The 13,529-nt window shown below is 45.4% G+C and overlaps 1 protein-coding gene across 4 annotated transcripts in view; it reads left to right on the top strand.

The window, feature by feature from the left end:
• CFAP57 (cilia and flagella associated protein 57) overlaps positions 1 to 13,529 on the top strand; it is a 69,989-nt gene that overhangs the window by 219 nt on the left and 56,241 nt on the right. For 2 of the 4 annotated variants that reach the window (XR_014299717.1, XM_082687164.1), the window contains exons 2-6: positions 92 to 264; positions 5,433 to 5,749; positions 7,089 to 7,375; positions 9,143 to 9,350; positions 11,132 to 11,284. Coding sequence is in view for 3 of the 4 variants with exons in the window: in XM_082687164.1 (XP_082543290.1) it covers positions 108 to 264; positions 5,433 to 5,749; positions 7,089 to 7,375; positions 9,143 to 9,350; positions 11,132 to 11,284 (1,122 nt within the window). In the remaining variant the exon portion in view is untranslated. Of the gene's footprint in view, positions 1 to 88; positions 265 to 5,432; positions 5,750 to 7,088; positions 7,376 to 9,142; positions 9,351 to 11,131; positions 11,285 to 13,529 lie in introns of all 4 variants that reach the window. The other 2 variants (XM_082687165.1, XM_082687166.1) reach the window with 2 other exon arrangements.

The raw sequence follows: 13,529 nt of genomic DNA on the forward strand, positions 1-13,529 counted from the left end.
TCCGGGGCGGGGTTGGGGGCGGGGACTTGGCGGGGCGGGGCCAGGGGCGGGACGGGTCTCCGCCCTTACCAGCTCGCGGGATGTTCAGCAGAACTTTGCGGGGTACCATGTCGACCGTGGTGGCTCAGTCGCTGCATGTTTTTGGTCTTCGATCCCACGTGGCCAACAATATCTTCTTCTTCGATGAGCAGATCATTATATTTCCTTCAGGAAATCACTGTGTGAAATACAATGTGGACCAGAAGTGGCAAAAATTCATTCCAGGTAAAAACCCTTTCCATCCTGACACATACATTAACCGTAGGAGCCAGATATGACCCGATAAACCCAAGGAGAGTACTGAAAGGAAAGGTTTTCGACCAACTTAAATATACGTGTTCAATCATATGAATCGAATGTCTCAAATATGTTTATCCATTTTAGTGTGGATGGACACTTGGGAAACAATAGTTTTTTTGCTATTACAAAGCGTGCCACTGTAAAGTTTCTTCTTTTGTGCATGCTCCTCCGCTTGTGCAGATTCTGCAGGGCACGCAGCCAGGACTAAAATTACTGGGTAATGCGCTAGTACCAATTTACACTTCCACCAGGGGGCATGAGAGTCGCGATTCCTTCCTGGCCTCCAACCTTTGGCATTGTCCAACTTCCTAATTCTTTGCTAAGCTAGTGGTTGAGAAAGAGTATCTTGTTGTAGTTTTAGTGTGCATTTCTTTGCTACTAATGAGGATGAATCGCTTGTTACATGTTTATGGGCCATTCCTTTTAGTCTTGTGTGAATGTCCTGTTCGACTCTTTTACCCATCTCTCTCTCTCTCTTTTTGGTAATTTTCTTATTAATTTATGGGCACATTTTATATACTCTATAGAATTTCTCCCACTTTGGGGCTTGTGTTTTCTCCTTTTGTATGGTATCTTGATGAACAGAAATCCTTAGGGTTTGTTTTTTTTTTAAAGATTTTATTTATTTATTTGACAGAGAGAAATCACAAGTAGATGGAGAGGCAGGCAGAGAGAGAGAGAGGGAAGCAGGCTCCCTGCCGGGAGCAGAGAGCCCGATGCGGGACTCAATCCCAGGACCCTGAGATCATGACCTGAGCCGAATGCAGCGGCTTACCCCACTGAGCCACCCAGGCGCCCTAGGGTTGTTTTTTTTTTTTTTAATTTTTAAATTTTTTAAACAATTTCATTTTTTTAAGATTTTATTTGTTTATTTGACAGAGAGAGATCACAAGTAGGCAGAGAGGCAGGCAGAGAGAGAGAGAGAGAGAAGCAGGCTCCCTGCTGAGCAGAGAGCCGGATGCGGGACTTGATCCCAGGACCCTGATATCATGACCTGAGCCAAAGGCAGAGAGAGGCTTAAACCACTGAGCCACCCACGCACCCCAAAATTTTTAAATTTTTAAATTAACATATAATGTATTATTTGCCCCAGGGTTACAGGTCTGTGAATAACCAGGTTTACACATCACAGCACTCACCATAGCATATACCTTCCCCAATGTCCATCACCCAGCCCCTCCCCCCCAGCAACCCTCAGTTTGTTTTGTGAGATTAAGAGTCTCTTATGGTTTGTCTCCCTCCCAATCCCATCTTGTTTCATTTATTCCTTTCCTACCCCCCAAACCCCCACGTGGCCTCTCAACTTCCTCGTATCAGGGAGATCATATGATAATTGTCTTTCTCTGATTGACTTAAGACATTCTTAGTTTTAATGAAGTAAAATTTATCAGCCTTTTTCTTGTGACTTGTTCAAGAATTCTTCCCTACCTCAAGATTATTAATATATATTATTACTATATCCCCCTATATTGTTCCTATACTTTTTCCTTTCACCTTTTAGGCTCTGAGTTAGGAGGGTGCTCAGGGCGTTAGGGGAATAGCAAGGAGGCCAGTGTGGCTGGAATGGAGTCAATGGAGGAGTAGGGAGGGGGAGGCCAGTGGGAGAAGTACTAGGGCTTTGTAGGTTAAAGGCTCTTACTCTGATAAAGTAGGAAGCCATGGGGGCCTTCTGAACAGAGTAACAGGATCTAACTTATGTCTCAATAGACTCTGTGGCTACTGTATAGAGAACAGATTTAAGGAGGGGCAAGGGAGGAAGCAGGAGACCAGGTAAGAAGAGACACTGGCTTGGAGTGGGGTGGTGGCAGGCAGTTGGGACAGTGATAGAAAAGACTGAAGAAAGGTCAGGTTTTGCGGAGAGTAGGGGGAAACCTCCTACTCATAGTTGGGATGCCCACTAGTGAGGCAATGCAGATATTAAGTGAGCAGTTTGATTTGAGGTCTGGATACAAGGAAGAGAGGTCCAGGCTGGTGATAGAAATTTGAAGGTCATCCACACAGAGATGAAATATAAAATCATTCAAATGCCAGAGATCCTCTTAAGGGTGAAGGTATTTATAAAACAGTAGAGTACTCTCTGGGACACTCCTACATTTAGTGCTGGGGAACTGAGGAAGAGCCAGCTGAAGAGTCTTTGAAGGAGTAACCAAAAAGATTGGAGGAGATCCATGCAAGAGGTGACAATATTTCAAGGAGGAGTCTGTCATCAACTGGGTTAAAACAGCGCAAAAGCATTTTACAAGCTCTGCAATCAGCCGACATGTATCAGGCACAGGTTTGGTGTCAGGCACTGGTGATTGGATGGGTTGGGGAGGGATGGGTGGATGGAGGGGTGGGGGAGGGATGGGGGAGGGGTGGGTGAATGGAGGGTTGGGGGAGGGGTGGGTGGATGGAGGGGTGGGTGGATGGATGAGCAAGAAAGCCACGGCCCCTACCCTCTAGGGGCTCTCACTGTTGTTGTGCAGACAGGTATGTGTTCCAAGGAGCAGGACTTGGAAATGAGCAGGACAAATGCTATGCCAGGGATGGCCCTGGTGTGAGAGCACAAAAGGAAGGAGGGAGAAATTTTCCTTTGCCTCCTCCAGGCAGTCTCATCTATGCTTTTACAGTTTCAGCTTCTCACATGACTCTTACCCCAACTCTGCATTTTCAGCCCAGCCCGTCCCTGAGCTTTGGAATCATACACAGCTCTTGGCTAGACCTCCTTACCTAAATGTCCTGCCGTGTGTAGCTCCCACACAGTATATCCAGAACTGAATTTATCCTTTCTTTTTTGCTCCCTCTCTTCCCTTAAGATCCTCCTTTGCCAGATTGTCAAATACATGATAAAGCTATGATTACAAAAATAAGTAGTGCTGGTATAAATATCCCAGAAACCCAGTGTATATATTTATATATGTAAATGAATTTGATTTATCATTAAGGTGGCATTAGGAATCTATGCTGCGGGCGCCTGGGTGGCTCAGTCGGTTAAGCATATGCCTTTGGCTCAGGTCATGATGCTGGGGTCCTGGGATGGATCCCCGTGTTGGGCTCCCTGCTCCAGTGGGGAGCCTGCTTCTCCCTCTCCCTCTGCCAGCCGCTCTGCCCACTTACGGTCTCTATTTCTCTTTCTCTCTCTCTCTCTCTCCCCCTCTCTGTCAAATTTATAACATCTTTTAAAAAACTATTTTAAAAAAGGAATCTTTGCTGGGACAACTAGTGAGGTATTTGGAAAATGGGAATCAACTTAAATCCCTCACTTCATGTCTTTAACCATCCCGAACCCAAGATGAAGTAAAGACTTTAGGGTTAAAAAAAAAAAGAAATCAGAAAAAAACTAGAACCAAATAAACATGAATAAAAACAAAATTCTTGGGGCGCCTGGGTGGCTCAGTCAGTTAAGCGTCTGCCTTTGGCTGGTCATAATCCCAGGGTCCTGGGATGGAGTCCCGCATCGGGCTTCCTGCTCAGCTGGAAGCTTGCTTCTCCCTCTCCCTTGGCCTGCCACTCTGCCTACTTGTGCTCTCTCTCTTTCTCTCTCTGTCAAATAAATAAATAAAATCTTAAACACACACACAAAATCCTTGGACAGGATGTTTTCAGCAAAAAACAGTAGATGTCATCTTCACCATGACCCCTAACTGTCCCCTACCTGTGTTCCTTCCCAGCTGTCTCCCCTACTTCCCGTCACCAGATGTCAGTCATTGCTCGCTTCTCCTCTTCCTGGGCCTCACCCAGGCAACCACTGGGTCTGACTTAGCATTTCTCTCATCACCTGTCCCAACCTTCATATTGCTTGTCACTACCATTCCCTTTTTTAAATAATCTGCCCCCTTCCCTGGCTTCCCTTCCTCCAAGACTGTCTCTCACACAGTTGCCAGAGTGATCTTTCTATGACACACATGTTACCCTTCCAAAAATTTCTCTGTGGCTTTTCATTTGCCTCCGTGGTGAAGTTCAAACTCTCACACAAGGCTGCCAGTGACCTAAAACCTGGCTTTTTTGCTGAGGCGCAGTGACTCTCTGCAGCCCTTCCAGAGAGGTCCTACTGCTGGCCAGACTTGCCGCAGCTCGTTGTAAAGCACAACAGAGGGGGCCCAGGGCATCAGGGTTAGCGCCTGTCCCCTGCCTCACTCACCCTCCCCACCCTGGGCTTGAATCCCGGCTGGCTTCTCCACACAGCGTGGGAGGCACAGAGGCTTGGGCTGCTAATACTTTTAAACACTCAAGAAAATGAATAGAATAATAATAAATCCAATCTGCATTACATTCTTCTTTATACCAATGCGATCATAAAATGCAATTTGTTTTTTAACATTTTATTTTTTAGACCATTTTATTAATTGTTACCATTAATGGAAGAAGGGATCCATGAACATCATAACACAGGCCATTTAATCTCCCAGATAAAGTTTTTGGCACTTCACCTTTGCCTCGGCCTCTGCTTTCTAGACCACAACTTCTATTCTTGTGCCTGGTACCTCATGGTTGCAAGACGACTGCTCTATCTCCAGATGGCACCGACATGTTCCAGGAAAATTAGGGGTAGAATGCATCCATCTCTGGTTTTTGAGAATGCACAAGCTTTGCCATAAAGCCAGTCCAGCAGATTTCTGTGGCTGTCTCGTGGTCAGAACATTACATAGATGACCTAACTGCGAGAGAGCCTGGGGACCCCAGTATTTGGCCTCTCTGCCTCAAAAGTAGAGGAATATTGAGGGCTGGTGGCTCTGAGCATCAAGGCCCACCCATTTCCACCCCTCTAGATCCACCTTTGGCTTCCCCTGGCTCCAACCACACCCCACTGTTCTTACTTCTCCACCATCTGTACCCTTTCTCACATCCACACCTTTGCTTTTCCTTCCACCTGCCCCACCTGGTCCTCCTGGCATCCTTCCATAACTTCTCCTTCTACCTCAGCCTCAGTCAGGTACCCATCCTCATCATTTCCTAATACCCCATAGTGGTACCAAGGAGCTACAGGGATTGACAGGTACTCTTTCTGTGCCTTTCTCCCATGTTGCAAACCCGCCACCACTGTGCTTGGCTCATGTCGAGTCATGGCGAAAGCACCATGTGCCCTCATTATCCGCCTTTACCTCTGTCCACAGGCTCAGACAAGAGTCAGGGCATGCTGGCCTTGTCCATCAGTCCCAATCGGCGATATCTTGCTATCTCCGAGACTGTGCAAGAAAAACCCATCATCACCATTTATGAACTGTCATCCATCCCTTGTCGGAAGCGCAAAATCCTTAACAATTTTGACTTCCCCGTTCAGAGGTTTATTAGCATGGCTTTTTCTCCAGACTCCAAATACCTGTTGACTCAGACATCACCTCCAGAGTCAAACCTTGTCTATTGGCTGTGGGAAAAACAGAAAGTAATGGCTATGATTAGAACCGACTCTCAAAACAATGCTGCCTACCAGGTACCTTCCCGCATAACAAGTACTGTGCAGGTTATGAAAAATAGTATAAGCTTCATGGAATGCTGTGTGCGAGCAACAGTGCTGATTTCATTTGCATTTCTAAATTTAGTCTCTCAAAAACCACATGTGGTCTGTATGATTATTATCGTCCTTTTATATATGAGAGGACTGAGGCTCCTAGAGGTTAAGCCTCTCACCTAAGATCACACAGGTAATGGGGTGGCGGGGGCTGGAGTCCCTGTCTGCAGTGCCTGTCTTCTTTCCTGTGGCCCAGAACTGCTTTCCCAGCTTGGGCCCCGAGATGGACTGAGAACTCACTTTTTCTTGCTGGTCCTGACCTCTTCTGGCAGTGGGAAGATTTTAAGAATGTAATGCGAAGTGGTAGAACTTGAGGAACATGTCCATGAAATTGCAGTTACATGGGGAGTGGAACTTGCCATCATGGTTTGAGGGTAAAACGAAGAGGACACTTGCGAAGGCTGATGGATTACTTAGGCAAGGGGTCCCAAGGAGGTTTTATCTTGGTGCAGTCACCCCAGGCTAGGATCTGGTACTCAGCTTTACAATTCAAGAACTCAGATCTGCTCATGTTCAGAGATATGAGCCAGTCAGTGTCTCAGGAATGGACTGCATTATTCTCACGAGAGGCTGATGGCAACCCCAGCATGTGACGATGAGAATGCTCCCATCATTTACCTGGTGCAGTTCCTCCCTAGCGACAGAGAACTTGGGAGGTGAAATGAGTAATCAGAGGTTACTTGGTGACCAAAGGCAAGAGAGCTGGAGGATTAGTTCGTCTAGGCCTTGGTGAGGTCAGGCCCAGCCTCTCTAAACAGAGTAGAGTACATCCCTTAGAATGTAGATTCTAGATCCACTAGATTCAGTGAACATTTATGGGACGCGCACTATGAACCCAGCCCTGGAAATACAGGGTTGAAGAAATTACAGCCCATCAGATGTAGTAGGAGTGCAGGTTGACCGCTATTATAATACATCCCATTTGGTGGGAGAATGCATAGCTGTTGCTGACATGGTCCCTTTCCCCCTGGGCAGGGCACGTAAACCCACCAGAGCCCCCCTTTTCCAGCTGAGGCTTTGTTCCATTTTTGTCAAGACCTGCTTATCTCCTTTTTGGCCTTGGTAAATGATCTCTGTAGGTTTCCTAGTTTAAGATGCTGGGCTCTACAAATATGATGAAACTGGGCACTTGTCAAATATGGTATCAAAACTTACCGTGATTTCATGATGTTTAAAGGCTACTCTGGGCTACCGGAAATAAATATTCATGAAATGAGAAGTAATTCCATCACAGTAAGTTTGATCCTTTCCCATTTTACAGGTAAGCTTCAATCCCCAGGATAACACTCAGGTTTGTGTCACCGGAAATGGGATGTTTAAGCTCCTCCGTTTTGCTGAGGGAACCCTGAAGCAAACCAATTTTCAGAGGGGAGAGTCCCATAACTATCTAGCCCATGCCTGGGTGTCTGAGGACAAGATCATCGTTGGCACCGATACAGGCAGGCTCTTCCTCTTTGAATCTGGAGATCAACGCTGGGAGACAAGTATAATGGTCAAGGAGACCACAAGTGAAACCAAGAACCTGGAGAAGATCCAGGAATCTGAGAGGTAATGGTGCCCCTCTGGGCTGGTGCTCTTGTGAAAATATGCTCATCATCCTAATAGCCTTACACCAAAAATAGCTTTCTTTCAAAGTTACTCAGAACCCCCTCCCACCTTAAAATCAACTCTTTTCATCTTCCCTCTGCCTTTCTCATGTTCGTCTGTATTCACGCACAAATTTAACAGTTACGACCACAGCCTAGATACAATTCTTTTTATTTTTATACCTACTCTCATTTTATAACCATTTCAGATGATTAGTCTTCAAAACCACAGATTTTCAAACAGACATTTTCTAGTAGCTACCTAATTTTCTGATTCAATTCAGTAACTGGCCACTAAGTCCTTGCAGTATGCAAGGCACCTTGCTCTGTGCTAGGGACATGGGTACTCAATGACCTCACAATTCGAAAGGAGCCAGCAGACCCACAAAGAAGTACAGGGAGGTTGTTGGTAAATCCGACAAAAGCATATGGGGTAAAGCAGGGGCTCAGGTCAACTTTACCTTTACAACAGCCAATAATAGTCATATCTCAAACATATTAGGATGCACCATTGCATGTACTAGTCACTGTGTTAAGCACTCTGTGACTTTGTGTATTCTCATTTGAGGCTTACCCAACATAGTGCATACTATTATCATGCCCATTTTATAAAGGACAATGAGGCTCAAACAGAGCCTCAGAGATCATAATACATAAACCCCAAGATCGTAATACTGTCTTCCCGGCTCTGGAAACTAAGTCCTCCAGCACATGACATATGATAAAGTCTTCTCCCCGTGTAACTTTCAGTCCACCATCCCCCTCATACATGACCTCTCCTTTTTCTGTCATGATTTTATTAAGAGCTTCCTAATAAGTCCCCCTGCCCTCCAGTTTGCCATGTTCCTAATCCTGCTGTGGTCTGGTGCTCTAAGAATAAAGCCCAGACTCCTGAACCTGGCCCACGCGTCTCCCTGCTGCTCGGACCCATCTTTACACCCGGAGCATGCACTCCTGCCTCTATCTACCACGCATGTCTCATGCACTCTTGCTTCCGGGCTTGGTCATATGTAGTTCTCCCTACCCCCGTCCTCCAGACCCATTCACACCCTGACGTACTCCTGTCCGTTCCTCAGATCAGCTGGGAGTTCTCAGTCTCTGCTCATCTCAGGTTGCGCGCATCTCTGCTGTAAATGACCTCAGAAAATCCTCGCTACTTGCCGACTGGCTGCTCGCATCCCACCCAGCTGTTCCCTAATGGTCCTTAGGAGTTGTCCCCTAGACTCTATGCTTCTGAGGGCAGGAACTATGTGCCCTCTTACTTACCATTGTTTCACAGAGTTGTTAACACCGTTTAATTCCAATAAGTATTTGTTATGTGGAAGGAAGGAGGGAGAGAAGAGCAGGAGGGAGGGGAGGAGGAAGGAAGTAGGGAGAGAGGGAGAAAGTGGAACCCTGGATTCAAATCTCAGCCCTTCCACTCATTAGTTGTGTATCCTAGAAAACTCTCTGAACCACTTTTTCCTAAAAAGGAGGATAATAGTGGATGGAACGACTGTAGTAATAATAGTGACCACACAGGCTGGATGAGACTACCGAATAAACGGGCAACCTTCCAATCTTTGGAGTTTGTGTAACAGTCTGAGGACAAAGGGTAGCATTTAGGTTATGGGACTCACAATGGGTGATTCCTCCCACATCCAAAGACAGCCCTCCCTTCTCATCCCTAGCTGAACTCTCCTCGTTGGAATCGTCTCTGTCAACCTTATATGCTATTTTCTTTTTCTAGCCTGATTGAATTTCCAACCATCAGCTCCCCGGCCCCTTCCTACGAACAGGTCATGTTGGCCAGGAGCCTCAGCCAGCTGACCATGCCCCAGGTGTTCGCCATTGCAGCTTATTCAAAGGGATTTGCCTGTTCCGCTGGTCCAGGCAGAGTTTTACTGTTTGAGAAGATGGAGGAGAAGGATTTTTACCGGGAGAGCAGGGAAATCCGGGTAAGGAGGGAAGGAAGAGCAGAACTGGGGTTCTCTTGGCACCTGTTCTCCTTGATCAGAGCACGGACAGGGATTTTGCCGGGAGGAAAGGGCTATAGTGCTGAGTGGAAATGGGGACTTGAGCCATTAGTCCCTGTTGGTAGTTTTAGGATGGGGTGCACAGAGTGGGGTTTTTAATTGGGAGGATCTGGATTTGAATTCTGGAAGAGAACTTTGGCAAGTTATATTTTCTCTTTGAAGCTTAGTGTTGCAATAAAAATCGTATTATGATAGATACTGATATTTAACGTCTGGCACACAGGAAGCGTTCAGTAAATGTTTATGGAATAAGTGATACATACCGCTATCGAGAGAAAGATCGTCTGTGCTTGGGGAAGATCCAGGAAGGCTCTGGGTGTCTGGTGGGAATCTCTGGAGAGGGGTCCTCGACGAAGGATAGCAAGTGGCGGGAGGGAACAGTTTGGGAATTGCAGGTGGAAGGAACAGGTGAGTCATAGGCACCATGGACAGCAAGCAGGTGGCGTGTCTGGGAGATGCTGTGCTTCCCGGTGGAGAGGAACTGAATCACTCGAAAGGAAAAGATGGGAGCTGAGGCTGGTGAAAGATCTCGAATGCCAGCGGAAGGAGTGTGTGTGATTCAGCAGAAGCATTACACTTAGGAAAACCAATCCTCCTGGGGCGTGTAGTGGGGGGTGGGGGCACTTGGAGGCACTGGATGTGCTGTGGCTACAGACACACTGAAGGAGCCAGCCTTGATTCTGACCTTATTGGCAGAGTGACTTGAGATGAGCTGCTGACTCCAGCAAAACCTCTGTTTCTTCCCTGAGAAAGTAGCCCATCCCTGGTGGGGTTACCAAAAGGAGGAAGCAACACCTGTGAAATGATGTGACCAGTGCTTTGTGCTCCTCAGATGATACCTATTACCACTGCCATGCCTCGGAATCCGTGAAGAGGCTGTGTTAGTCCAGCCAAGCAGTAGTGAGGTCTAGTCACAGCAGTGAATAGCAGGGAAAGTGGGAGGGAGAAGAGCCTTTGTGCAGGTTAAGCCTGTAGAACTTTCCCTGAGTGGACGTGAGCAGGACCTTGAGCAGGACTGAGCAGGAGCCTCTGGCTCTGGTGAGAAGGAAATTTCTACGGTTGATGAGGACACTCAATAAATGATATAGTAGAAGAAAGTAAGAACTGAGTGAGAGGTAAGGATGTGGAAACACTATGTGCAAGCCAACCTTTCAAGAAGTTTGTTAGCAGACAAAAAGCAATGGCAGGGGAAAAGGAAATCTAATGTTACAATGTCTACTTGGCAACTCCCGGCCCTCTCAGGGACTGCTGGCTGAGCTGCTGTGTGACCCTCTTGTCCTTTCTCTGCCCTGTCACCTGCCCCACATGGAAGAGGAGCCGTCACCTTCCCTTCTGCTGCCCTGAGATGCACAAAGTGTGCCCGATGAGGTGACACCCACACTGGGCTTCCGACAGACGGGCAAGGGTGGGATTTAAACAAACACTTGTTTTCAGAGGCAATCTCAAACTGAGATGTAGAGAGATCATTTTCATACGTGCTGCTGTCCCTTAGTCAGCCAGTCATCATGTAAGGGTGAATACGAACCCCACAGAAACCGAAGTGACTGAGGCCCTCCCTTCTCCACATCTGAGGAGGGTCCTGGGAAGCATGCTGGTCTGGGAGTCTGGGAGCTAAAAGTATCTGAGAGAACACTGGAAGTCCCAAGGACACACTGATTGACGATGTGGGAACATTCCTAACAGTTGTTTTGCATCTTGGGCAGATTCCTGTGGACCCACAGAGCAATGAACCAAGTCAATCTGACAAGCAGGACATCCTCTGCCTGTGCTTCAGTCCCTCAGAGGAAACCCTGGTTGCCAGCACCAGCAAGAACCAACTCTACAGCATCACCATGTCCCTGACAGAGATCAGCAAGGTGAGTCTTCCCCAGCAAGGCTTCCCTCCATCCCAAGGACTGGTTACCATGTGGGCAGCTTTTAATCCAGATTTGCTGAGCCTGGCTCATTCAGCCTCTTCATAAGAGCAAAAGAAACTCTAATCTTAAGATTTCGCTGTAGACATACTCCACTCTCGGTGGGATTGTGATTGCTTGCAGCCTTCTTGGAGGACACGTTGGAGTTGTATGTCAGGTTTAAATTGTACATCTCCTTTAACCCTGCGGATGCACTTAAGAGAATTCAAGGTACTCCTATAGCTGCTCATGGACACAAAGATGTACATATATAAAGAAGTTTATTTTTCCTTTTTTGGCTTTAAATAACAAAGAAAGCTAGCATAAAGACACTGCAGACATTGCAACAAAAAAGTATTGTTAAAGATAAAGAGAATCACTCTGAAACACCAAAAGGTTCACTTCACTGAGAAGATAATTTTAAAACCGTATGCACCTGATAGCATGCATTCAAAATACATAAAGCAAAATTTGACAGAACAACAAGGAAAATAGACCATCTACAATCAGAGTAGGAGATTTTAACCTATCTTTCTCAGCAATGGTGTTTTTTCTTAAATAATAGTTTTACTGAGTATTGGTATTTATTCACATGCTATACAATTCACTTATTTAAAGTGTACAATTCAGTGGTCTTGAGTGTATTTACAGTCATGCAGCCATTACCAGAGTCAATTTTAGAGCATTGTCATTGCTTCTGGTTCTTTTTTGCTTGTCCCTGTGGATTTGAAGTACCATCTGAAGTCACTCCCTTAGCCTAGTACAGATTTGCTCCCGCCTACCTTCTTTTTGTTTTTATTGGCAAATATATTTCCATGCACCCAACAAAGCATAAAATGTGTATTTTTTCATATAGTGGCTTTCCCACTAACGTTAAAGAAGAGTGGGGATAAAATATGTGTTTATATTACCTTTTATAATGACATGCTACCTTTACTGGTGGTGTATTTTTCGATGGATTCAAACTACTCTCTGGAGTCACTTCTTTTCAATGTGAAGAATCTCCTTTAGTATTTCATATAAGGCAAGTCTGCAAGCAGTAAACTCTTTTAGTGCTTGTTGGGGATGTTTTTATTTCCCTTTCATTTTTAAGACATAGCTTTGCCTGATATAGAATTCTTGATAGACAGTTTTTCCTTTGAGTACTTTGAATGTGTTATTCTACTCCCTTTTGGCTTCTATTATTTTTGCTGGGAAATCTGCTGTTATCTTGTTGGAATTCCCTTGTAACTGATCAATCATTTTGATCTTGGTGCTTTCAAGGTTTTTTGCTTTTTGTTTTTCTTCAGTTTTTGAAATTTTTACCATCATATGTCTGTGGATCTCTTTGTGTTTATCTTTCTTGGAGTTCATTCAGCTTCCTGGATGTGTACATTAATATTTTTCAATAAGTTTGGGAAGTTTTCAGCCATTACTTATTCAAATATTTCTCTGCTCCTTTCTCTTTCTCCTCCCCTCTGGTATTCCTATCATACATATGTTGGTGTGTTTAATCGTGTTCCACATTGACCTGCAATTCAGTTCATTTTTCTTCATTCTTTTTTCTGTTTTTCAGATTGTGTAATCTTTATTGATCTGTCTTTAACCTCACTAGTTCTTTCTTCTGCTAGTTCAGATCTCTTTTGAGTTCCTCTAGTGGATTTTTCACTCCTGTTAATTGTATTTTTCACCCCCAGAATTTTTTTCTTTCTTTTGATAGAGAGAGAGAGCATATACACAAGCAGGGGTAGGGTGTGAGCCAAGGGAGAGGGAGAGAATCTTAAGGAGGCTCCATGCCCAAAGTGGAGCCTGATGTAGGGCTCAATCTCACAACCCTGAGATCATAACCTAAACTGAAATCAAGAGGCAAAAGCTTAACTGACCTGAGCCACCAAGGCACCCCCATGAATTTCTATTTTTTTATTAGTTTTATTTTATTTTTTAATTAACATATAATGTATTATTTGCTCCAGGGGTACAGGTCTGTGAATTGTCAGGTTTACACACTTCACAGCACTCACCATAGCACATACCCTCCCCAATGTCCATAACCCAACCACCCTCTCCCTACCCCTCCTCCCCCCAGCACTCCTCATTTTGTTTTGTGAGATTAAGAGTCTTTTATGGTTTGTCTTCCTCCTGATCCCATCTTGTTTCATTTTTTCCTTCCCTACCCCTCAAACCCACCACCTTGCTTCTTGTATCAGGGAGATCATATGACAATTGTCTT

Source organism: Mustela nivalis (genome assembly GCF_964662115.1).
Source record: "Mustela nivalis genome assembly, chromosome: 10".
NCBI lineage: Eukaryota > Metazoa > Chordata > Mammalia > Carnivora > Mustelidae > Mustela > Mustela nivalis.